This window comes from Cyprinus carpio, chromosome B6 (assembly GCF_018340385.1).
Source record: "Cyprinus carpio isolate SPL01 chromosome B6, ASM1834038v1, whole genome shotgun sequence".
Classification (NCBI taxonomy): Eukaryota; Metazoa; Chordata; class Actinopteri; order Cypriniformes; family Cyprinidae; genus Cyprinus; species Cyprinus carpio.
Genome location: NC_056602.1, coordinates 8,225,806 through 8,253,137, shown reverse-complemented (window position 1 = coordinate 8,253,137; position 27,332 = coordinate 8,225,806). Strand labels below are relative to the sequence as shown.

Genomic DNA, 27,332 nt, shown 5'->3' with positions numbered 1-27,332 from the left:
ATATTAGCTTTGTGCTTTTTTGCTAACAGCCACAAACTCTACTAACAGAAAACAGTTCTTGTTTTCAGACATTTATTCATGGTAAATCAATAGAGGTCTGTTGAAAAGGAATTCAAATGTTTAATTTGGCATTCATTACCAAGAAAGGCCAATCCCCAATGCCCCACCCCCCCACCCCCTGTGGCTGGAAAAAAGCTGGATAAGAAAAATGTTCTTTGTCCTGTATTATGGGCTAATGAACCTTTTAATGAGACCAGCATTGGTTTTTGTGTGAGTTCTCATTAATAATTAAGTTTTAAATGAATTATCCGTCCCACAGTTTGCTATCAACCAAAGACAGTAGTTTTTGGGCATGGAAGAGAACTGCTGGTGAATTGAATGCAGATATGCTGTCCTGAATAATTATCCCACTTTAATACAACACAAACAAACTTATCTCTCTCATCTATCCACTTGACCTTCAAAATCCACTTGAAATGATTGTGATTTAAGAGTTAACAACATCTTCAAACAAAAAATCCCAGATTAGACAGGCAAGACATGGACTTTTTCAATTAATTTCAATGAATGTTTTCACACCACTTTTTATAACACCTGGCGTATAAAGTATAAATTAGAAGGTCCATATTGTCTTTCATGCACTCGTACACCACAGGCTTGTGGGAAACCGTCATGAATAATCATGAAATAAAGGTCAGACATTCCTCAAGGCCCTTACAGTCGGTGTTCGACAATAAATACTGTACTAGCAGAGTGCTCAAGTTGAAATGATGCTGCTTTTATCCTGGTTTCATGAGAGCACACATGGCCGATATCAATGCCAAACTCCTGATCTTTGCCACCTACGTCCACTGGAGCCAAGTCCACAATGGCAGCCGTGAAGGTTTTTGTGTGTGCGGAACTCAAAGACGGTCTTGCCCCATTCACCGTTGGGTTTCTGGTGGGAAGAACAAAGAGGAACAATAGTGAGGTTGTTTTTCATTGGCAGCATTTTAATAATATTTCAGTTTTACTGTTTTTATTGTATTTTTGATCAAATAAATGCGGGCTTGGTGAGCATACGATACTTCTTTCAAAATAATGTAGTGTAGATTCATTTTTAAAGGGTATCTTGATAGTAATATATATAGTGTAGATTCATTTTTAAAGGGTATCTTGATAGTAGATAACTACTACAGTCAGCAGTTTGTAAAGTAGTTTTAATGTAGTGTAGATTCATTTTTAAAGGGTATCTTGATAGTAGATAACTACTACAGTCAGCAGTTTGTAAAGTAGCAACCCCCAAGACCAATTCCCATTTTTATGTAAATAATAACTGTTGTCAACAATATAAAGTCAAAAATCTGAACATACAGAGCAGCCATCCTCTGAGACTGTGTACTCCAGACGGTTGTTGCTATAAGCAGTGATGTCCTGTCCATCAGAAGACTTTAGGACTAAAGCCTTCTTCAGATTGCTGTTCTTCTCATCTTTATAGGCCACACTGTTTTTGCAGTGATAGGTGACGGTCTGTGCTGCTTCCTTTGATAGCAGACGGAGAAATCTCACTGGACGGATTACAGCGTTAGCTGGTGTCTCTTTGTTTCCATAGGTGAACTGAAGAAGAGTAATAAAAGGTCACGGTATACAGTAAATTTAACCACATACTGTATTTGTACAGGAATACAGGGCAACATTTTTTACTTTATTTAATTGTAATTTCTTCTTTTTTTTTTTTTACTGAAATGGTCATCATTGTAATCATTTTAACCTTAGTTCCCCGGTTTATGATTGTCCCAAACCAGACTGGTTTTGGTATGCTGGAGTGTGAAGTCCACCAGTTCTTTCGTGGGATGCTGGCAGGGTTGGCAGGTATACATGTCTCCCCCATTTCCATGTTACAGTACACTTGGATGGCATCTCTAGGGCTGCCCTCATTTGGGTCTATCCAGTATTCACCTGTAATACATTGGGAAAAGAAGTTATACTTAATCCTCATATATACACTGGCATAAAAAAAATCATTCTTTTTGATTCTATCATGTACCTCACACTAGATTCTAACTCTTGTGTGGTTTTTCTTTACATATATGATTTGGATTAATGGATTTTGAATATTGTTGATTAAATCTTTGGTGTGGGCTAATTCGAGTGATCTGGATAATTATCCAGGTTTAGTTTCAGCTCACTGGCAGATGACCACCCATCAGTTTCCTAATATAGGTAGCGCAAGCATGCTTATGATTTGTTTTAGGCCTGACATGGGAATTGGGAATCATGCAGGTAATTCCTGTCAGATACAACATAACCTTTTTTATTGATTAGCTGTGGTTCTGTCTTTCTATCCTGCAGTTAAGGCAATTCTTGTTTATTTCTGCTAAGGAACACTGTTTTTTTAATTGCACTGCCTCTAATTATTTCTACAAATTTTATTTATTGGCAGGAGATTACTTTCTCACACAATGCCTTCGGGTGTTCTATAACTGTGTTAATTACATAAATGAGATATTAAAAATGTGTTTAAACCCATCTACAATTATGTTGTGGTTAAAAATCTGTAATATTCAGTTCCGGTGTTTCCTTTTTTCATGATATTGACACACACACACACAAAACAAACACACACACACACACTTTCTTTTAAAAAACCAGCAAAAAAAAAAAAAAAAAAAAACGGGCCACAAAGTGGTTTACAGAACATTTGAGAAAAAATGAAGACTTTGCCAAAATATATTTTGTAGGGTTGTCACAACATAAAGTGTTAAGGACATTAATATAATAAAATATTCTTATAAATAATAAGTAAATAATCATTCTGTTATAAGCCCTAGTTTTAAACAGTAACTAAATGTTTTACTCTTGTTATTCCAAACCCATTTGATCTTTTTTCTTCTGTGGAACACAGAAGTAGTTATTGGGTCTTTTTCTTACAATATAAGTGTTTTGGCAACAGGAGCTCTAAAAATGGTATAACAAAAAAGCCACCATAAAAGTTTATACAAGTTTTTCAGTCAAATATCTAAACATCCTTAGAAAAAAAATAATTTTACCTGAAAAAAAAGTGCATGTTGTATTAAACCTTTTTTCAGGGAATGTATTCTGATACAAACTGTATTTTGTCTTTTATTTATTTTTACTTGATTTTTTCCGTTTAAAATTAGACTTAAAACTAGTTAACCAAATCTGCCAGTGCAATAAGACAAAATGCACTTTGCATTCAAAACATTCTCTTAATAGAAAGACTTGATATCTTATGAAGCTTTTTTTTTTTTTTTTTTTTAAGAGAAGTTTGGGTTACTGCAAAACACAATGAAGCATGGTGTGTTATATTACAAGCATTCTGAAGCCATACAAGAGCTTGGAACAGGGCAAAATTGAAATCAATCTCCACAGCTCATTGAAATACAGCATGTCAAGATGCATCATGACGTCTTTCACTTCAGAGGACTCTCAAAAGTCATAAGAGTGGATGACTTAAATTTCTCCTTTTTCTACAAAATTAAGTAATTTGGGTTTGGAATGTCAAAAGGGTGAATAAATGATTATTAAATTTTCATTTTTTGTGAATTATACAGAGATGTATCATACATGAAAACCAAGGTATACCAGTTCATGCTGATCAGGGTCAGTAAAAACTAAAGCAGTTCAGAGCTACTTCTAAACTGTGTGTCTGTTTGTCTCACGCACCGCTCTTCTTCAGAGGATAGCACTGCTTCAGGTCCTGACACGTGCGGGCAGGATATTGGCGAGTGCCATCAGGACTGCGCATGCTGTCCAGCTGACTTCCCAAGCTCTTCAGAGACAAGTGAACCTCACTGTCGACCCGAACCGCATCAGATCCGTTATTGGGTCTTGCCTCATCCTCGTTGAACTCTGGGGGTGGTTGAGGTTCCTCTGGCTCGAATTCAACAAGGTCGAAGTTTGTTCCAAAAAGGTCATCCACAGCAGCTGTAGGGGGGCCAGGAACCTGGGGGTCCAGCTGGGCCGGGTTCTCCAGGTGGTCCCTACAGACAGACGTGTGAATACTGTTTATGCAATTTTAGAAACATCTAAACACATTAGTAGCATTTAGTAAGTAATCGTGATTATGAGTCATGACCTACAAATTGTATATGACTATGAGTCATTAAGGAAGGAAAACTGGTAATTGCTAAAAGAGAAATGTAAACACATTACAAATTGTAGTTTTTTGGTGCATCCAAGACAGTGATTGAATGCACACCCCTGCTTAAAAACAACTTTAGTTGTTTTTCAGCGAGTTTAGCTGGTTCTCAGTATGAACAAAACAACTGTTCAGCTGGTCACATGTGAAAAATGCCCAAACCTCTCTAGTCCAGCAAAGTTCAGCAAACTTCCATAGACTGGTTTCAGCAAGAAGATCCAATCTCATAACATATATAAAATGCACCGTAGACATAAATCTCATGCCTCACCTCAGGTCCAATATCACCAGGGGCACCTCGAGATCCAGGAGCCCCCACTGCTCCAGGTGAACCCATATCTCCTTCTTTTCCTGCTGGACCAAACAGGCCAGGGGGTCCCTAATAATGACATGTTCAGTATTAAATTCTGTTCAACATGTATGTGTATTTCTGGTGCTTTGAGAATTTAAATTGAAGTGATATTTGAATCTGTTGCTCACTCTTTGACCACTTGGTCCGATGATTCCTATAGGACCATCATCCCCTGGAGCACCCCTGGAGGGAAATGATTGACAGATGATTATCAGAAGGTAGTTACTGCATTGTGTGACAGGTGACATATTGTGCATTATACGTACTGAACTTCCAGGAAGCCCATGGAGTCCAGTGAAGCCACGATGGCCCTTCTGACCTCTCTCACCCGCATCTCCTTTATCACCTTTATCTCCCATTGGTCCTTGTGGCCCCTAAGGTTGATTAGAAGAAATTTACGCTTGTTTGATAAAACAAGTTGTAGGTTCCACTTGTGTTGTTTCCACAAATTGACATCTAATGAGATAACACGTTTTCTTTTTCAAATATTTCTATTGTGCACATTCAGAGTTGATTTAATTTAAGTGGATGTCTCATTTGCAATCATTTAATTGTATTTTATATATGAAAATGATAAAGTTACCAGTATCAGTATGTAAATATGCAGACTTACTTTTTTCCCTCTGGTTCCTGCTTGACCATCAGGACCAGGTGGACCTCTTGCACCCTGTCAGCAAAGTCAACCAATAAAAATTGAATAAAATAAAAATACAACATATCTATTTCAAATACATTACATTTGTTACATTACATTATGCAAAAAAATGTCAGTTTACAAGCTTTTAAAAATACATTTATTAAACACCAATCTGCTGTGAAATATCTGCGATTGAAACGGGAAATAAACCTGATCTCCTCTCTGTCCTGGATCTCCAGGTGTTCCAACAGGTCCTGGGGTTCCTGGTGCTCCCTGACCACCTGCAAGACCCTCTGGTCCTGGGACTCCTCTGTCACCCTGAAAGCAAGTTAACACATCATTTGAACTTGGTCCTATTTGGTTAAACAGTTTTTAATAAGACTGTGTCCGATGATGAATGGGTTCGTACTCTGGGTCCAATGATGCCATCAGCTCCTTGAATTCCATCAGCTCCAGCCAAACCCTAATTTAAGAACGAATTCATTAAGATAATGTTTTGTATAAGGTAATCAATCATCTTGACTGTGTTTTTTCACCCTAACATATCATAACTCTGGGCCAGCATCTCTCCTCTGGGTCCAGCTGCCCCTGGCAAACCAACTGGTCCAGCACCACCTTTGGTTCCTTGAGGACCTGGGGTGCCAGCTTTTCCTGGTTGACCCTTAAAAAAACCAAACAGATGGGATGAGGAGTCAAAGAAGTTAACTTTTGGCATGTGAGAGACATTATCATCATCTTTGACTAATTAGCCAACCAACTAACTAGAGGCTGAGAAATGTCATTTTAAAAAGACACATTTTGAAATATTTGCTTTTATAACAAGATGGTAGAAGGTGTGACCTACCGCAGGTCCAGGAAGGCCAGCCATACCACGCTCTCCTCTCATTCCAGGTAGACCTACAAGTCCCCTCTGTCCTGGAGTTCCAGCAGGTCCTGGTGGCCCATCTGGGCACTTTGTTAAGTTAAAGAAAAATATAAGTTTTAGATATATATAGTTCAGTCATGAAACTCTAGATGGCGCAGGCTGACGGGTTGTTACTGTAAATGATGATATTTCAGAGAGTTAAACAACTTGACATAAGCTGATTGGTTCATGCTGCATATGCAGCCAATGAGCTTACTGCCTAGCATTTATATGGCTGGCTAGAATTCACTTGAGATTCCTGCAGCGCGCTTTCAAAGTTTCACTGAAACCCTCCACCTTCCCCAGCTGTGCCTGTATAGATCTGCTATGGGTTATTTTATATGCTATTTGTGCAGCAGCAGTATGTCTTAAATACTCATGGCACCGTATTGCCGTATGCATTGGCAGTAGCAAGTTCCTGTACTTGCTTGCAGCAGTAGAAATAATCTACAACTACACCAATAACCAACAGCAGCAGCAATTCAGCAGCAGCGTAGCAGATCTATTCCCCCAAGACCAAATACATTAACATTGTCATATCCATCACTGAGAGTTGTCATGATTGAATTATTTAATTTTAATTCTGTAGGATATAATTTTTTTAATATATGAATGACAATCCAAAAACCATCCTGCAAAAATTCAAATTTGAGTAATAAGGTATAACATACTGGCAGTCCGTCCTCTCCTGGTTCACCTTTGTCTCCAGGGCTACCAGCAGGTCCAGGGTTTCCACGCTCCCCCTGGCGGCCATGACCTCCAGGTTCCAAGCCCAGGTGGGCCCTCTTTACCTGGGGCTCCGATAGGACCAGGCTCACCAACTGGACCCTGAAAATAATATCAGTGTAAGAGTCCATATATGTTTTATTGGTCAAAAAGTATCTAATACATTGCAAATACGATTTAAAGGACTAGCTGTTAAGCACTGCTTTGTGGGTTAAATCCGTATTATGGAATCACTCACAGCAGAGCCTGGTGGGCCGACACCTCCTGGGGATCCAGGGAAACCACTGGGACCTTTTACAAAAAGAAGAAACCAAAGAGGATTCCACAAAAGTCAGGAAGAAAGTAGTAAGACAGATTGAATGAGTAGCATTTCTGGGTTTGTCCAAGTTGATAAAGAATGATTTTGATACTTTGATTTTTTGTAACTTACAGCTGCTCCTTGAGTTCCTCTGCCACCTTTGAGGCCCGTAATTCCAACCACTCCCTAAAAAAACACTATGTTTATACATTTTTTTTCCTACGGGACCAATATAGTCTATACATATACACACTATGATTCAAAAGTTGGATTTTATATATATATATATATATATATAATATATATTATATATATATATAGATATATATATATATATATATAATATATATATATATATATATATATATATCAAGGTTTATATACATAATGTGTGGTATATATATATATATATATATAACCCAACTTTTGATAAGAAATTGATTAGAAATATATATATATAATTCTCTGATTAATACAGATAAAAAACTGACAGTTTTTACTGTCACTTTTGATCATATATCAATTCTTTTGCTCACCTGTGGTCCAGGTTTTCCTGCCATTCCCCGAGGCCCTGGAGATCCAGCCTCGCCCTTTGCACCTTCCTCTCCAGTTTCACCTTTAACTCCGGGCTGACCATCAGGACCCTAGCATAAAAACATGGCAATATTTATAACTCATACCCTATTATTTAAAAAATATATATATGTTTGTTATGGGTGGATGAATGGATGGATGCACTTACGGGAGGTCCAGCGAACCCAACTGGACCAGTAGGACCTGGCTCACCAGGTGAGCCCTAAAACACAATATATCAATAGAATTGTGAACAACATGAGAAAAGAACTTCAACAAACAAAAAAGGTCAGGATTTCTCCTGTAAACTGCTCTACTCACAGCCATTGCTCTAGAGCCTGGAGATCCAGCAGGGCCTCTTGGGCCTTGTTCTCCCTGTAATTGAACAATCAGTTCTGAGTACATCTAAGTAGCAACAGCTGTAAAATTTACTTTTTAATCAGTTCTTTTAAGAAAAAAAAAGAAACATCAAAGTCTTAGTATTTTGGTAAAAAAAAAGTAATAAACAAAAAACAAATCAAACCTTCTCCCCAGGTGGGCCAGCTGGTCCAACAGGTCCAACAGGACCAGGTAATCCCTACAGACATTGATGACATTTTATTTAGTGACTTTATAACCCCTGCTGTATTAAGAAATGGATAATAAATTTGAATGTGGATATTTTTAAATTCAGAATGATTGACTGTTAGGCTCAATTTTATCCAGTTTATTATGGCTCTGTCTCACTCACTCGAGCCCCATCATTGCCAGCCGCCCCTTCTGCCCCTCTGTCACCCATTGCACCCTGAGAAAATAGATAGAGTATTAAAACAAATCAATAAGAAAAAAACCAGAGAATTCTACTTGATGTGTTACAGATGTGGTTTCCTTCTCTACTTCACAGTGCCACACAGAAAATGTTTCACAGATTATATTAATCAGAGAATATTAACTTCCTGCCTGAGGATATTAGGGGGCATCCAGTAAATGTCAACCGTCATGCCTCACAGAGCTTTACCCACCAAGGCATTTAATATATGCAATATTGTTGCACTGTTTGCAAGGAATGAAACTAAAATCTATACTGGGTTTGTTATGCATGTGCAAATGTTTAAAATGTGCCAAAGCCTTTGATTAAGCAGACCCGTTTTCTCTTATCTCTCAGAGCCACACTCACACTTTCTCCTTTAGGTCCGGCTGGTCCAGTTATTCCTCTCTCTCCTGGCATGCCCTGTAGGCCTGGTGGTCCTGGTTCTCCAACAGTTCCAGCTGGACCTGGTTTACCCTGCAAAGCCATTAATGTGTATCAAAATTATCATGATGTTGTTGTACATAAAAACTACAATAAAGTTTTTTTTTTTTTTTTTTTTTTACCATGGTAAAAACTTCCAGTTAATGTATTCCTTTTATTTGGTACGGTTACATAAGTGGTGTTATTCAGTCATCTTTTAGGAGCTAAATGCATGCATAGAGCAGTGCAGCTGTTGATGTTGAGTAAAAATCTGGTTCTAACCTTGGGACCGTCAGGTCCAGGGGTTCCTGGGCTTCCTTTTTGTCCTGGTAACCCATTAGGACCAGGTTCACCTCTCTCTCCTGGGGTTCCACGTTCACCCTACGGTGGATAAAAACACCGGGAGATTGCTTATGTGGACTTTTAAAAGCTGTGCACTGATACACTGAAGTGTAAGTACAATAGGCTCACCCTTGGACCAGTCTGCCCTGCACCACCAGCCTCTCCATGGATACCCTGAGGGTAAAAAATAAATGTCATAAAGTTCTTTAATAATTCCAATTCTCAGTCAGTTTGTATTCTTCCTCACCAGCAGAAATGACACGCATAGAATACAGCGATCAGGTAAAAAAGCACAAAGAAATGATGAACTCACCTCATCCCCTGGTTTTCCTGACTCTCCTGGTGGGCCTGGGGGTCCAGGCAAACCCTACAATTTTAGCATAATAAAAATGTAGCTCTTCCAGGAATTAATCATATCAAATTTACCTACAGATATATAAAATATTTAAGGATTGATTATATTTTTAATTTTTTATTTGTGTCCCCGAGGTCTACATAAATTGTTAGTCAAGTCCATACCAAAAATGATTTCATGCAGATCAGCAGGTGCTACACACAAGCAGGTGCAGTACAATGTTTGACCAGTTTCCCCACATTTTATGTGTTTATGTGAACCAAATCACTCAACATCAAACAAATAATCCTCACTTTCAATCTTCTCAAAAATCCTGGGATTTCACAATGAACTGGTTTTGCTTGATTTGGTCTTTTTGGACTAGGGAGGAAATTTGAGGCCTACAACTTGCTGTTAATACATCAAACACATTTATATGATAACATCAAGGAATCTTTCTTAAAGTATGACCCCTTTAAGAGCATTTAAACATTGACTGTGTGGAGAGTGAGGGCCATGTTTAAAATCATCTCTGACTGGAACCATAACCGAAAAAAAGAACATACTTGGAAGCCAGTTAGTCCAGGAGGTCCCTGTTCTCCTCTCTTTCCTGCTACTCCCTGAAAAGAAATACAATAAACCCAATCATTTTTTGCAAGCTCCTCCTCTTAATACTGTACCACTCAGAGGTGTAACTTGATGTAGCTGAGATAGCTGAGAAATCTATAAATATACAGAAAATATAAATAGCCACAAATTTGGCATAAATTATTAATTGGAAGACTCACCAGAGGTCCTGGTGTTCCCGCTGGACCTTCTTCTCCATCTTTTCCATTAGGTCCCTGCAGGAATCATAACCATCATATCAAATCATAATGATTGACTTGACTTTTAAATCACTACACTATACAATACCAGCACTGACAGGCCATCTGAAATACTACAACAGAAGCATTTACGCAAAAAGAGAATGACATTTATAATAGCTTGTTGTGAAATATTACAGTATGTTTTAAGGTTGCCATGACAATAATTGCACTCACTCTTTGTCCTGAAGCTCCTGGTGATCCTGCCTCTCCTGCTTTCCCTGGATCACCCTGAATATTCAAAAAAAAAAAATCATAATCATAATAATCATAATTTCATAATAGGTAAACACAAGATGAAGGTGACTGACTGCCCATAAAAATGTCATTATAAAAGTCATCTTTATAGACTCTCTATTTATAGTATGGATTATTTGTAGCTTAACATGTTAACTATAATATTAATGGGTAATTCATCCATTACATGCACTTTTATCTTCTGAAACATCTTCAAATAATGTTTCATCTGTATTAAAACATTTGTGACATCCTTAAATAAAGATCTAGTCAGTGGCCATCATTATCCTTCAAAGGGCTTTCAATGTAATGTAATTTCAATGTAATTTCCTGTGTTCTGATTAGTTCATTCATTTCCACCTGTGTTTATTAATTATCTTGTTTGTCTCCATTCATATTTTCCCCTGGTCCTTTGTCTGCTATTAGTTGTGTCAGTGTGTTGTGCTTCCCTGCTCCTTGATTCCTTGTGTTTGCTTTGTGGATTATAATTAAAGACTGTATATTGTATTACGCCTGCGTTGTATGCTTTTACTAGCCACAAACCGTTACAGAATATATATATATATATATATATATATATATATATATATATATATATATATATATATATATATATATATATAATTTCTTACAGTTTTAACATTTGCAGGGGAAGTTAAAATGTCAGAATAGTTGACAAGCCCAAAATAGTGTAATTCTGGTAAATGCAAAATTTCAGTTGCCATAATATATCCTTTGCGATAAGACTATTTTTTTTTTTTTTCATTGTTGTTCTAAATATTTAAAAGCATATTAATTCGGGGACAGAAAGTCCCTCTAACAGAAGAATCACCCTGATATACTCTTTGCTCTGAAAGTGTTATGAGATATACAGTGTGACACATGTCAATAATATTTAAAATATTATCTTATGGCTGTTTCATAAATATACATATAATAGGGAGTTACACTGAAGCCTTTAGGTCCAGGCAAACCCATGGGTCCTGCTGCACCTCTTGTTCCCGTAGACCCTGCTGTACCTGGATTCCCATCATCTCCTGGTGCTCCCTAAGAAAAAACACCATTCTCATCAGAAAGTGAGATGGCAGAACTCACCAAAGTGTTGTTTTAAATGCATAGTGATTTGGAGCTGTTCAGCCATAACAATAGGCCAATCCAGAAAGCTAATTCCAGAAGGATGCGAGTTTACATGTGTGTAGTTCATCTAATTTTCTCACGGAGATTCCCAGAGGAACCACTGGTTCAAATAGGACTACAAACTGAGGAGTTTAAAGACCTGTTTTAAGAAGGTATATAATAGGAAGGAATAACAAGATTAAATCAAGCGAAAAGTGCATATATTACCTGTGGGCCTATCTTCCCCTCTGCACCTTGCATTCCAAGAATGCCAGTTAAGCCCTAAAGAGACATGACACATAATACAGTACGTGAACACCTTTAATAATGTGGACTCAATACCATCTGAGCAAAATAAAAGTACCAGCAATAGCATGCACTACTGTTAAAGCAAAGTAACAAAGTACAAACAAATCACAGAAAATAATTATGATATAACAGCATGGCACTATACACAGGGTAATACAAATATACAGAATATTCATTTTACTAACCCTCGCCCCTGTAATTCCTGTTTCCCCAGGTCGGCCAGGGTCTCCAGTTGCACCTTTAGGCCCCGATGAGCCTGGGACACCACGTTCACCCTGTGCTCCCTGCAGACATTACAGAGAGGACACAGTATGTGTAAGGAATGACCTTGAGAAAACAAATTAATCATTTTGCTCTCATTTGTTAGCATTAATTAATACATTAACTAACATAAACTTCCAATGAGCAATTCATTTTTACAGCATTTTGTTAAAGTTAGTTAATAAAAATATGCATGTGAGTTTACAGTGCATTATCTAATGTAAACAAGATACAACATTCAGTTTTAAAATGTAGTAAATTCTGAGATTAACATGAACATGAACATGAAGATTAATAAATGCTGTAGTAGTATTTTAAGTATTTTTAAGTATTATTTTACAGTAGATATGTGGTGGCATTGCTGGCAATTTTAGGTGCCTTTAAAACCTTATTGACCATTATTTAGTATGTTTCTAACCTTTTGACCTGGCAAACCATCAGCTCCTGGGAACCCGCGGTTACCTGGAGCTCCTGAAAATATAAAACATTAAATATTATTGTATTGAACAAACATGTAAAGACGTCACAGAAAAAAAAAACACCCTGCAATAGTCACATTGAACATGAAGACTTGCATGTTAGTTATTCACAATAATGTAATGGCACTCACTCTTTCTCCAGCTGGGCCCGGGGGTCCAATGGCCCCTGCGTCTCCTCTTGGGCCTCGCTTTCCTTCCTCTCCCATTGGCCCCATTTCTCCTTGAACACCAGGTGGGCCCTACAACAGATGATATGCCATTTTATCATTGGATGAATGTTCTGATGGCATTATTTCTGTCAATTATGAGAAAATGATTTTAAGGCACCTGAATGTTGTCAGTACTTACAAGTTCTCCTTTAGCTCCAGGTTCTCCTTTAAAACCAGGGGAGCCAAGGTCACCCTTTGATATACATGAAATATATTAATGAGCAAAGTATATGTAATCTATCTATCAAGTGCTCCACCTCAAATATACATAAAGAAGAAAAAGTGAGTTCCGCTATGGTTATAATATTACATTTTGCACGTTTTGTCATTACCACTTGGCCCTTGGCCCCTGGATGTCCAGTTGATCCTTGAGGTCCAGGTGGGCCAGGCTGTCCATTCAGTCCAACAGGGCCTTGCACACCTGGGATGCCCTACAATTAACAAATTAAGAAGTAGTGGTTTCTTCAGAACCATAACCCGAAGAATAAGCAACAATAGCAATGTTACACTTGAAATTCTGAATTTTAATAAACACACAATATGATAAGTAATTAATGTGCAAATAATCAGTATATTAAATTGCATTCTTTGATGAGTGTTTTAGGAACTTACTGGTGGTCCTTTAACTCCAGGAGTGCCGTCTGTTCCTGATGGTCCCTAAAAATGGCATCAATATTATGGAGACCATTCAATACACAAATCATTAAAATGCAGCCATTTTCTAAATAACAGGACAGGTGAGACTGCACCTGGTTGCCCTGCTGTCCAGGTGAACCTTGCCGGCCCGGTTCTCCTCTTGGGCCTTGGAGTCCGCTGGTACCTCGTGGACCTGTGGCTCCTGCTTCACCCTGCGCAATGTTTAAAAAGAGTGTGCTTGATTCCTCACTTTTTGTACTTTTTTTTTGTGTTGCCATAACTAAAAAAAAAAACTATAATAATGTATCAAAAAGTTAAAGGTGTGACAATTTGCATAACATGGTTCATACAGTAAGCATGAATCAGACGTACCTTCATGCCTGGGCCACCAGGAAATCCTGGGGTTCCAGCAATTCCCATCGGGCCCTGTAAATGATATAAGTGTCAGGTTAGATAACATATCAGTCTTCATTAATAGAACATACTCCACATCTTTGAATATAATGTCAGATATGCACTACCCTATAAATGTTTGGGGTCAGTAAGGTTTTTTTTACTTTAAAATTAACACACTATTCAGCCAGGATGCATTAAATTGATCAAAAGTGATATTAAAGACTTTTATAATGTTACAAAAGATTTCTGTTTTCAATAAATGCTGTTCTTTTGAACTTCCTATTCATCAAAGAATCCTGAAAAACATGCAATTTGGTTTCAACAAAAAAAAATTCAACCTTGATTATAATAAGAAATCAGTTTTTTTTTAGAGTGATTTTTTAAAGGATGGTTTGACATTGAAGAGTGGAATAATGGATGCTGAAAATTCATATTAACTGATATTATATTATATTATTATATTATTGTTTTTACTGCATTTTTGATCAAATAAATGCAGCATTGGTGAGCATTAGACACCTTTTTCAAAAGCATTAATATAATCGAATTATCCCCAGACCTTTGAACATTAGTGTATGTCTTTCAAGGTATTTCGTCAGAAGTGAATGTGTAGAACGGTAGAAGTGGTGGAGGTGTTACTCTTATTCACATACCAATGGACCTGGTTTTCCCACGTTTCCTGAAAGACCACGCCTTCCCTAAAAACAGAAAACATTTTGATTTACTGATGGAATATATAATACCACCAAAGCAAAATTTGTAAATGTAATCACTTACCACAGGCCCTGTTGGACCGATGCGTCCTCTCTCACCAGGCATGCCAGTCGGGCCCTTTAGAGTACAATATAAGCATCAAAAAAGTGTGGTTTTGTTAAATCCAATAAAGATCAGTGTAAATGAAACACTGCAATCAGAATTGCAATCCCAAAGTGCTCCATACCTGTGGACCCACAAGTCCCATGCCACCAGGAGTTCCTGATTCTCCCTTTGATCATGAAAAGAAAGTGGCATTTGCTAAGACAGTCAAACCACAGGGACACATGAAAACCATTTATATTGAATTTGTTGGCTTCAAATATGTGGTCTCTGACCTTTGACCCCACTGCACCTGGTTCTCCTTTCGCACCCTGCAGACCTGGATGACCCTAAAATGGGGATGGGATTCATCAGAAGCAAACTTAATACATGATTATGTACTTGGTTTGTACATTTTATAATGATAGATACTAAAATATATTAAGAAGTAATTAGTGACCAGTGCAAAGAGTGAATGGCAAACTAATCAGTGTTTTGAGAAGGAAGTTTTAACCTAACCCACCATTTGACCTTTCATCCCAGATTGGCCTGGTAATCCTGGAAACCCTCTGGAGCCCTATGGAACAAATTATCATTGGTACCATTGCACTAAACATATCATATCATATCAACAGCATTCATCTGATGTTTTCATTTGTGTTAAGGATAGAGCTGCACAGTAGTTCAGTCTGCGGGCCACTAGTTGGCACCATGGAGTCTTATAGTTTGTGTTAAGGGCCTTTAGCTCCCTCAAATTAATCAGTCAATGTTTACATCTGTGTTTAATTTGCCATCATCTAAGTTGCGCTTTTTCAGTTAGATTTTTTTTCTCTCTGCTCACTTGTTCTTTCTTGTGTACAGCTTGAGTCATCTTGTAATTATTATAAATGAGTTGTACTCTAATTAAAGCCTTTGATTTGTATTTGAGTCTGCTTGACATTGTGGTCTGGAACTCCTCAACATCACTTGACAGCCTATACATCAGTTTCTCATCAGTAAGAGCATATTTTAGTATTTTAGTCCATTTAGATCAGGAATCAACATTCAAAAGCATTCCCCACATTTGTGGAATTTTACGGTAACAGAAGATTACGTTGCCAGAGATTGTGGAAATAATTATTTTCAAAAATTACACTGTTCATAAATTAAACCAAGATTTATAAATCAGGGTTTGGTTGGTTCACATAGCTCATTTAGCCCATCCTGTTAAATGCCGGATCATCAACATTCTGGTGTCAAAAAAGTTTTTTTTTTTTTTTTTGGCTTTTCAAAGCACAAGTACAATATTTATATGACCCCTCCTATTATGGTTTGAACAGGTGGAGATCATAAAGCTCTCTGCACATATTTAGAGGGAACAAAACTTTTTTTTTTTTTTACTTCTTTGAACTTGAAACACTGTAAAACAGGACTGAAAACAGCAGCACTGTCTTACTGCAGAGCCAGGGAATCCTTTTTCTCCTGTATTTCCGGGGGGTCCAGGCTCACCCTGTTGAAGAGAGGAATAAGCTTGTGTTATCAAAAGCTTAACTTACTTATGTTAGCACTGTAAAATTTGACAGCATTTGACTCCATATTGAATGTACTTCTTCACTGTGATGGTTAAATAATGAAATCACTGGGTTAATTGTTGGTCAACTCACATCTGGGCCAGGTTTTCCAGGAGGACCATCTGGTCCCCTTGGACCAAAAGAGCCCTACAAAGAAAAAAAAAAACTTTATTGCATTGTACAGTAAAGTGATATTTTTTTAACTGCACAGCATGGTCAGTTTCTCTAATGAATATTAGAAACCTACAGGTACAATTAAAATATTTACCTGTATTTTTCAACTATGTATCATACACTTTACACATTAGAAACGTCTCTGCATTTTTAGTCTTACCATAGGTCCAGGATCACCCGCATCTCCTGGCGCACCTTGTGCTCCTGTTGGCCCCTGAGTGACACAGTGAATAAAAATGGAAATTTGGAAAACCATGCAAGGTGAAGAAAGGAATTCACTGCATATACACAACACCAATCTTGAGATAACTTACTGGTGGACCTGGTGGGCCTGGATGACCTCTTGGTCCTGTTTCACCCTGAACAGAGCAAATACGTTTTATCTCTGTTTTGTGGGTATATATGACTATCCAGCTAAATATTAATTGAAAAGTCATTTCTCAATGTGGAAAGATCCTTACCGGTGCTCCAGAGACCATCGCCGACATTCCAAGCTTCCCATCCTGGAATCCAGAGGCCATTTGAGAAGAAAACTGACTCTGTAAAAATAAAAATAAAATAAAATTAAAAAAAAAAAAACACACACAACACACACTTCTCTTACTATAAAAACAAATAGATATAAAACATTATAAAAAAATGAGGAAAAAAACACATTCAGGCAAGTTTTTGAAAAAAAACCACAATTTTAAACCTTCATTAGAATGTTAAATAAAATCTAAACCAAAATTTTTATAAAAATCTACACAATAATATCTTTAATTTTTCATATTAAAGAATAATATTATACAAAATTAGGGATTATTTTTTTACACCTTTTTACCATTAACTTTTTAAATTTTTATCCTGATTAGTAATAACATTCATCATTCAGATAAGAGGATCACATTTTACAGTTCAAATCACTGATTATGAATGTAACAAATACAGGATAACAAAACATGAATAAACAATATTACTCACCCCAGGCAGTGAATTGCCTACAGGACCGGGCTCACCTGGCATGCCTGGGACACCTGGCTCTCCATCAAAACCAGGTGGACCTGGGACACCTTCACAAAACATATTGTATTGTCACAATTTAACTACATTTACTACATTACGACTCTACATTCACTCACAGTAAAATTGATGAGCCATAATTTACAGTACTTTCCATGTGATAAAAAAGAGAGAAAGCCACTATTTATACATAACTTTAATGTGTTTCTGGGGTGAAATAACCATATCAAAGAATATCAGTTACTATAGAGGCTACTGGTTGATGCCACATACTCGTCTTCCTTTGCTTCCTGGATATCCAGGTCGGCCATCTGCTCCTGGGGGACCCTGTTTGATATGACACACAATATAATGGACTTCACTTTGATTGACATTTCAAAGAATGGGGATTCTGGGAAAAATAAAAGGTTAGAGGTAGCCTTTATGTGTGTGTGCACATTATTATTTTTCACCATTGCTCCTGGGCGTCCAGGTAGTCCCGCAATCTAAAAAAGGAATAAAATATATAAATTAAAACTAATAAAATAGCATAAATCTGTATTACATGATATATAACATGTTATAACATGATTACCACTAATGACATATTCTCACATGAGGCAAAAAATATTGCAAAAACAATGAACAGAAGCATAATCTTATAGACTCACAAAAGGAACGTCACCAGGTTCACCTTTCTGGCCCTGAAAAAAAAAAAAACATGCAGGACTAATCAAAACTTCATTAATATTAATTTGTGATGAAAATCATTTAAAAAGTTAACCTGTATGCCTCACATTTAAAAGCATTCACATACCTTAAACGCAATTGTTTCTGAAAAAGAAACACAAAATAGAATTGAAATGAATTCAGGCTAAATTATAATAAATATGTAAAATAATAAGCTATCTCTCCTACTCTTCTGAATGAATTCCCTTTCTGAATGTAATTGACGTCTGCCCTCTAGCGGCTGTAGCGTGTATGTCAATCTCACCGATCCTTCCACGCGCGCTGGCGAAGGTTTGGCAGACAGGGCAGCACTCTCCCTCCGGGATCATGAGCTCTTCGCATCCCTTCGGATCCTCACAGCGGATCTCCTCACAGATCACCTGGCCTTTATCACATACACACAGTCTGCACGGCTCTGGCTTCCAAATCTCATTTTCTAAATAATTCTGATCACCATCTTTACAGTTTTTCGTCTCCTCTGTTCAAAGATGAAAATGAAAACAAACATAAATATATACACAATCATACACTATCACACACAAATATTACATTCACATTAGCCCTATAACCACATAAAAAAAATAAAAAAACAAAAAAAAAAAAAAAAGGCAAAATGCTTTATCGGTTATTTGCTGTTTTATGGGGACAACAGTTATGTTTTTAGTTTACAGTTTGCTTTTTTATGAGGTGAGATTGTTTTATTTATTTTATTATTATTATTATTATTATTATTATTTTTTTTACATTTTTTTTTTTTTTTTTTTTTTTTTTTGCGAAATTAAAAGTGGCAAAAACAGAAAAGCACTGTGAACGCTACTGAATAAATGTAATCCGCCAGCAGAGGTCAGTCTAGCGTTAGAATTTTTTTGTCCCCAGTACAGGAGCTGGTGCTCATGTTTATATTTTCATTCTAAAATACCACTCTGGTCTTCAGACTTACTGCCAAGATATTGCTTCATATATCTTAATGTGTGCTGCTTACAGCTAACAGTCCTTACAAAAACTTACCGAGCTAACCATAAATCCCTCAGCACATATTTTGTCTCTACAGTCTCAAAGTAGTACCACCACTGTCACAAGAAAAACAATCACACTAGACTCTTGAATGTTTCTTCCGTTGTTTGAAGGAGAGCTGCTGTAAAATTTCTGCACTACTAGCAGATGGTCTCGCCCCAAACTCACGGCACTGGCACAGAGCAGTCTCAAGATTTCTAACTGAACATAAATCAGATTGGCACATAGCCTGTATTTAATTAGTTAGTTTACAGAGACTATGTGCAACCAGAGACAATTTAGATATCTCAAAACACAAATTATTTCAGTTTATCGTTCAGGTAATGGAAACATTTTATGTGTAGGCTATTATTTTAACATATTACTTACTTATATCAGTTTTTATAAGCAGTAATAACCAAGAATTACAATGAAACTATTTTAACGTAATCTATTAGTTTAATCTAATCTAATATTTTCAAAGGAAGTCCCTTCTCAGTTGCTAGATACTGTACAATATCCAAATATGGTAAAATTAAAAAAGCAAAATTACAACAATTAAAACAATATAAAAAATAAAAATGTAAAATATTGCAGAAGTTATTATATAAAACATCAAAAACAAACCATAGTAGTTCAGAAGGCAGTTTTAATGTTGAGGGAGAGCTAGGAATGGATATCATTTTTAATTTCTTCATTTATTTCACATTGCAAGCAACAGTTAGTGGCAGTTCAACATATCAGTCTATATCAACTTTTCATATAAAGTAAGAACCATCTGTACACTGCAAACCTTCAGATGAAGGCCCGTAATAGAGCACTGGTCCTACTGGCCTGATCCATAATCTGCCCTTGACCAGGACATGTAAGTAACTATAATTATAAGTCAAAGTATAAAAATGAGAACTAGAGCAAGGCCACCGTTCATCCAGTTCTGCTTGCCCTCAAAGCTGGTGATCACATTATATGCCACACCCTGTAATTGAGGTTTGCAGCAGGAGGCCCTCAGCCATTTTTCACTCAGTTCATTGAAGATGCACCTCTTAATTTAAGCAAAATCTATCTTCTTGAACCTTTTTCAAGTCAAATTATGTAGCCGGTCTATACCAGAGGTGCCCCAACTTTTGACTCCAAGGGCCAAACATTTAACCTGACAAAGTAAATGTTGCATTATAGCCGAAATCAAATTTATTTATATTCTCTACACTTCGCTTCACCACAAAAAAAAATAATGTATTTAAATAATAAAAAATTTATATATGAAAATCAATGGCATGTTTTCCCCCTCACTATTGTAATATAAACAAAGCAAAAAAAAAAAATCATCAGGGGCCCGCCTTGGCAATCTTGTAAATACAAAATTTGGGTATCTGTGGTCTGTACAGTACATCAAAGGTTTTCTCTGTGCTTGAATCACTACATCTTTATATCTTATCCTGTCCTACTGTTTCTGTTTGATACAACATTGTCTATTTTGTAAAAATAAATTAAATTGCATCTTTTTTCATATTTCATGTGCAAACAAGGGGTTACTGACAGTATCACAGTAGAAAGCCTTTATGGAAATGTTAAATGTTAAAGTGCATGTTTAAGAACTTCCACTTAATACTTTAACATAGTTATAGAGTAATACATAATAAATTGCATCAATCAGAATACAGATCATTTTTTTGTGATGAACCTCTCATGTTGTCAGTGTTTTGTTTGTGTCTGTTTCTGAGCGACGGATCCAGGCTGTGATACTCTTGATTAGAGATGTATCACAGACAAAATAAACAACACACAGAAAACAAAAGTTCTGACGCAAAAATTTAATGCACTCATCAAAAAACTCCTCCTGAGGACTGGAAAGAATTCCTTAAACAACTAAAAAAGCTAACTAAATAAACCAAAAATTAAGCAATAATATCCAAAAACCATCCAAAACACTTCAACACAAACCTCAAAAAACGGGAACACAATACAGCATTGCATAAAACTTGTATGTAACTTAATAAATAATCCAGTACACAAACAAAAAACCACCATTCAGCAAATGCATCAGTAAAATCAAAAAATGTTTCACAAAAACATTCCAAGCAATTCAGAAGACTGAGTAAATTTTCTCTTCACTTTTTCTTTTGAAAATTCTAGAGCTTGTAAGTCAAATTAACAGAATATATAAGGTCCAATTAAACTTATCATTTTGAAGTAGAAATATTTGAAATACAAACGTAGAACATAAAAATAAATGTGGCTGAATGCCGAAACTTATCATTTTGAAGTAGTTTTTTCCCAAATGTAATTTTCAAATGGGCCTTAAAATGTAATGGCTAAATATTATTGCTCATCATAACATGATGGAATTTCCGGTTCCACTCAGTCTAGCTGGAATGCCGTCTAAAACTTCACTATTTCATAGCAATGTCTAAAGTCCATCATCTTAAATGGAAAGCCTAAAATATATTAAATGTACATTATTTTCAGTACGTCAGTGGGTTTGAAATAATAAAACTTACTAGTCAGAAGGACACCTGCTACTATTGCATCCTGTATGAAACTTGGCCTTTTCAAAGCACACTATTCTGAAAAGAAAGGTTTCCGTACCAATTTAGTGGAAAAGCACATGCGTTATTTTGAGGAAACCACAGCAGCCATTATTATAGGTTATGCTTAACTTTAGTCTGTGGCTAACTTTTATTTCTGTCAAAGTGAAAGGCACACCCTCTGCCTGAAGGTTTTAACAAAAATATCCACTTTGGAATGTACATTTCTACAATATATTCACATATATAAAATACACTTTATATTTCATAATATAGCAAAAAAAAATTCTCCTCAACAAACTAACCCATTATCAGAACATACTATGAGCTGACAAAACCCCCTCCCATTACAAAACACTACAAGCTATAACTAATAAGAGAAATTAACACACCCTATTTTATATAATTAATTATAAAACCATAACAAACTTCACCTAAAAAAATCAATATTAGACCAGACTAATTGAACATAACCAGACGTTCACCTAAAAATATCAATTCTGTCACTCATTTACTCACTCTCAAGTTGTTACAAACTTTCTTTCTTCTGATGAACACAAAAGTAGATATTTTGAAGAATGCTGGTAACCAAAAAGTTGACGGTAGCCATTGACCTCTGTAGTGTGTGTTTTATTTTATTTTTTTCATATGGAAGTCAATGGCTACTGGCAACTGTTTGGTTAGCAACATTCTTCAAAATATATTCTTTTTTTTTTCTATAAACTTCTTTTATATCTTCTTTTAACAGACGAAAGAATCTCAAAGAAGTTTAAAACAACTTGAGGGTGAGTAAAAGATGACAGAATCTTCTTTTTTGGGTAAACCATCCCTTTAAACTATGATTAGAGTGTGATTGCTTCAATTCACTATGCAAAGGTTTTGAATTCAATGTCAGTTTTGACTCTGAATCGATTCCTGCTGAGCTACCCAACAATGCTGATCAATAACTTCACCTGATCTGTAGTGTGACTAACCTAAGCTAATGTGAAAACATCACTGCTTGATTTCAGGCAAACCCATTTGCCACATGGTTGGGTGTGTCTAGGATCTCTTTTGGGAAGAACTTTGACCACAATTAGTGGCCTGCTTTGGTCCATGAAAACCTCACATCATTACTCGCAAGGCCGTGCCGTGAAATTATGTCTCCAACTCAGATAGAGCTGACAAAGCAGAAGCACAATACAACTCACCATGCCAACTAACTAAATTAGAAATTCAAATTGTGCTAGTTAGTAGGGAAGGATGCTGTTAGAGTAAAACCTGTTATGAAGGTCTTTCTTTACAGCAGTAGCATTTACTTGCTTTGGAAATGTGGCTATTCCACCACCTCATATCCTTTTTAATATTGTTCATAACATAAATGAGACTAAAACAACATCTTTACTGTGGTGTGTTTCCAACGTCCATTACTACTGATCACATTTAATAGGATGAATTAGGTTGTACTGTAGTTTAACCAAAAATGAAAATTCTGTCATCATTTACTCACACTAATGTTGTTCCATACCTGTATGAGGTCTTGTCCACTGGCTCCCGTCTGTTTGGAAACACTTAAATGAGGGCGGTCCCCAAAAATTAAAGTGGCAAGGACACTGAGTCAGAGGGGTTGTGAAAACAACAATGAGGACGAGTTTCAAATTTTGGGCGTTGAATGATCATTTTGATCATTAACGTAATTCTAAAAACTAGTACATTAAATACAAAAACTTAGTGTAGCGATTAAGGTTAAACCATTCGCATTCCCAGGTATATGCTAGTAAATTTCACAAATAAATTACAAGAAACGGCAACGGCAAGTAGCACATTTTAATTTGGTAAATTTTAAAAGTAGAGAGACGGAAATTGTATTTTATTATAAAACATACTAATAAGAAGAGATTCCTTAAGGAATAGAAGTAAATATACCTGTTTATGAATCAAGCTATATCTGTAACGGTGTAACCTGCTTATATGGAGAAACTCATAAAAAGGTGAGGGGGAAAAAAGCAAATCAGGACAATATTATCATAGTATCTCAAATACTCATATTCATGCATAAATTAAAAAAAAAAAAACTAGCTGTTAGATTTTTTTCCCCTTTTTTTTTAACCGAACAAACAATTTTAAACAGTCTAGACAAAACGGTCTAAATGTAAATGTAAATTAATTATAAATGCATGTAAATATATTTATCATCATAATAATCTATAAATAATTTCCACAGACACCCAAGTTGAATTGTCTAAGGGCAATGGGAAAAAAACAACATGACGTGATGTCTTTGTTTTTCCCAGATATTCAAGTAAAGAAGGCCAGAAAGGACAATTGTATGATGAAGTCCAGAGTACGATTATTCAGGGGGGTAAACAAGGGTAAATCTAACTTTTTTGACCTATTCAAGCACTTCTCTACATATTTACATCAAAGTACTTCAGACATGCAGCTGATATACAGAGTAGTACCGCTCTTTTACACAGATCCCCGTCAGGTTAGTGAAGTATGAGACAGGTTACTCACCGATCTTGACATCTTGGCATGTGATCAATAACACCTGGGCCAAACAGATCCCCAGCCATACAGGTATCCTGAGGTGATAAGCTGAGGTCATTTTCGCAACAAAGAGGCGCAGGCCTTTCGCGTGCCTGCCACAGAGGTAGACTATGAAAAAATCACAGCTTCACCATACGCTCCACAAGATGCCCACTGTGCCCGAGAGCGCAGCTGCCAGCCTCTGTGCAGACACTCCTGTATGAAACTCCAGGAAGCCTGTGCACCCCCGCCCTGTGGTTCTGCAGCCTCTCATCTAGCTGGAGCAAAAATAACTCTAGTCTCTAGTCTGCTCTATGATGATGCACACTTATGAAGAACATGAAGCAGAATGCATCATGTATCACTGTCAAACGACCTGAAAGCTCACCAGCCCAATTGGTTAGCGGACACCAAACCACTGGGTTTTAATTATAGAATAACCACACAACAGATTATCTCTATTAAAACAGTTCATTTCAGATTCAAATATACCATTATTAGCTCTGTATTGGCCTGCAGTTGACACTTAGATTGCACCTGAATGCATAAAGTGAAAAAACATGACCATTTTTGATAAGCTAGTAAGCATGAATTTTAGTCAACACTTCCTTATTATAGTTAATGAGTTACAACTACTCATTAACATTAAGATGTTTCTAGTACAGTTTTTTTCACAAACGAGGGGTATAAATGCAATAGCTGATGAGAGGTCATGAATCAAAAGAACTATTTAATATTTTATATGTAATTTAAAATGTTATATAACAATAAGTGTTTTAGTGTAAATGTAGAATTTTTTTTAAAAAAACACTAATTTTTTTTTTTAAAGTTTTGACACCTTTTTTTGAAAGAAATTAACATACTTTTTATTTCAGAGTGTCAAAGATGCATTTAATTGATCAAAAGTTGGTCAAATGAAGTTTACAAAAAATTTATTTAATATAATGCTGGTTTTTCTTTGTTATTCAAAAATCTTCAGAGATGATTCAAGATTTAAGATAACCAAACCAAAAAATAAACAACCTGATAAAAAAAAATATAAATTGACAATCAAAAGAAAACAACTCAATAAAAAAAAATTCAACATAAACATCACAGGAATATAATGCATTTTAAAAATTTTAAAATAGAAAAAAAATATTTTAAATTGTAATAACATTTCAATGTTTCTAAAATTTTATACCGACCCCAAACTTTCTACTTTAATGCACATTAGCCTTTTATTGTCTTTCATTTTATGGACACACCGTTTGTGTTCCAAAGAAGAAAGAAAAACACACCGTTTGGAACAACATGAGTAAATGATGACAAAATGTAAATTTTTGTGTGAACTATATTTTTCCATTCATACTCGGCCAGCCTTACCTCTAAAGAAACTTTGGTGGGGGAGGGTTCATCTTGAAAGCAGTACAGGATTGGCCATTCATACTCGGCCAGCCTAATTGCACAAATCTTTCTACATCTGAGAAGGCAAATTACTTTAAGACAAATATAGGTTGTTAAACTGTTTCCCTCCTATTCATGTCATTACAAGTTTTTTGTACAGTTCTAAATGAAGAAGGTTTATTATCCCATTTGCAAAACCTTCTCCCACCTTATCGTCATAAATGCCGCCTCAAACTAACACTGTGACCTCAGGATGTTCTTGGCCGCAATCACAATGTATTACTGTACAGACCGTGTTCTGAGAAACTATAAACAACGCTCTAAACAAAAGCTCTTTTCTCCATAAATGTTTTAACCCAGTGGGTTTCCTTCAACAGTAACAGACCACTCAGTTCGTCTCCACCCATCAGTGGGACATAAAGAGGAGCCACATGATGTCATGATATGAATGAAATCGGTTCCGTCAATACATTTTAGGCCAAAAAGAACCTTGTACGCTGCAGAATAAAACCATAGTTCTGATCTCGCAAACTGCTGTATACAGACACACAGGTTCACTTCCACCACAGTATAAAGTATACACATGCTTTGTTTGAGTGAAGTCAAAAGGGATCCTGGTTTGGTTATAAGGTGAGAAACATCTTTTAGTCATTTTAAACCACAGTTTATTTCACAATTTATGTGAACACCAGACTTTATACATCTTCAACAGACCTGTAGAGTTTCTGGTTTCATCTTAAATAACAGACCTTTAAAAAGAGTTTAAACTCAAAGCAGAAGTTGTTATTCTTCAGATGATATTCTGGTAAAACATGATTTATCTCTTGCATATGTTGTTTCTTTTCTACTTTGAATAATTTATATTATTTCTCTGCTGAAAAAGTTGATGAGAGGGGGTAAGGGGTAAGCTGGGGTGCGGCAGAGGGGGTTCTTGGGGGGGGGCGGCAAAGTGCATGGTGTAAGTTCCTAGTTTATTTTTTTTTTTTTTTTTTTTTTTTTTTATTTTGTTTTTTTTTTTTTTACTGTTTTCATGTTTTTTATCATTTTTCTATTTTTCCCCTCTTTTTTGAAGATTAGAATATTGCCACCCAATGGTCTCTCAACTTAGCTTTCGATGTTTTTGAGAAACGCAGCACTGGTCAGTATATAACAAGAAATAAATAAAAACTAAACCAAAACAAAACAAAACTAAAACAAAATAAAATGGAAACTCTTTATAGAAATGTCCCATTACTTAACATTAACTTAATCTTTTTAATATTAGTTCATGGAAATACAACTGTTCATTGTTAGTTCATTTTAGCTTAGGTCCATTAAATAATATTAACAGATACAAATTTGGATTTTAATAATGTATTTGTAAATATTTTTATTAACATGAACTACGATTAAAAAAAAGACTATTTTTTATTGTTAGTTTATATTAACTAGCTAACTAATGTTAACAAATGGAAGCTTATTTTAATGTGTTACCAATAAAATAAACTGTTTGTATACATCAATACCACAAATATGGTTCACATAAACTGGTTTGAACTTATCATGCTATTCTAAAAGGTCATAAGATCTGCAATGCTGTATACATTAAAATCCTCATTACAAGTAATGTAAACTAGGTAATTACAGAACAATCAAGCTAATTACATTCTGTTTACAAAATAAAAT

General features: G+C 36.0%; 1 protein-coding gene across 1 annotated transcript; it reads right to left on the bottom strand.

Moving 5' to 3' along the window:
* Positions 1 to 76: 76 nt before the first annotated feature.
* Positions 77 to 24,536, bottom strand: LOC109077453 (collagen alpha-2(V) chain-like). The gene is given in 58 exon segments (XM_042725226.1): positions 77 to 97; positions 805 to 888; positions 890 to 937; positions 1,354 to 1,596; positions 1,751 to 1,938; positions 3,667 to 3,944; positions 3,946 to 3,983; positions 4,413 to 4,520; positions 4,622 to 4,675; positions 4,760 to 4,867; positions 5,107 to 5,160; positions 5,307 to 5,448; positions 5,540 to 5,593; positions 5,682 to 5,791; positions 5,975 to 6,082; positions 6,706 to 6,802; positions 6,804 to 6,862; positions 6,999 to 7,052; positions 7,191 to 7,244; positions 7,595 to 7,702; positions 7,801 to 7,854; positions 7,953 to 8,006; positions 8,155 to 8,208; positions 8,362 to 8,415; positions 8,788 to 8,895; positions 9,124 to 9,222; positions 9,313 to 9,357; positions 9,497 to 9,550; positions 10,084 to 10,137; positions 10,306 to 10,359; positions 10,561 to 10,614; positions 11,569 to 11,667; positions 11,965 to 12,018; positions 12,231 to 12,329; positions 12,725 to 12,779; positions 12,918 to 13,024; positions 13,134 to 13,187; positions 13,327 to 13,425; positions 13,607 to 13,651; positions 13,744 to 13,842; positions 14,003 to 14,056; positions 14,680 to 14,724; positions 14,804 to 14,857; positions 14,967 to 15,011; positions 15,118 to 15,171; positions 15,345 to 15,398; positions 16,257 to 16,310; positions 16,465 to 16,518; positions 16,706 to 16,759; positions 16,860 to 16,904; positions 17,007 to 17,084; positions 17,509 to 17,598; positions 17,821 to 17,874; positions 18,000 to 18,032; positions 18,198 to 18,230; positions 18,344 to 18,360; positions 18,521 to 18,733; positions 24,270 to 24,536. Coding segments are annotated over 58 exon segments (4,527 nt in total). The 5' UTR covers positions 24,361 to 24,536.
* Positions 24,537 to 27,332: the final 2,796 nt, after the last annotated feature.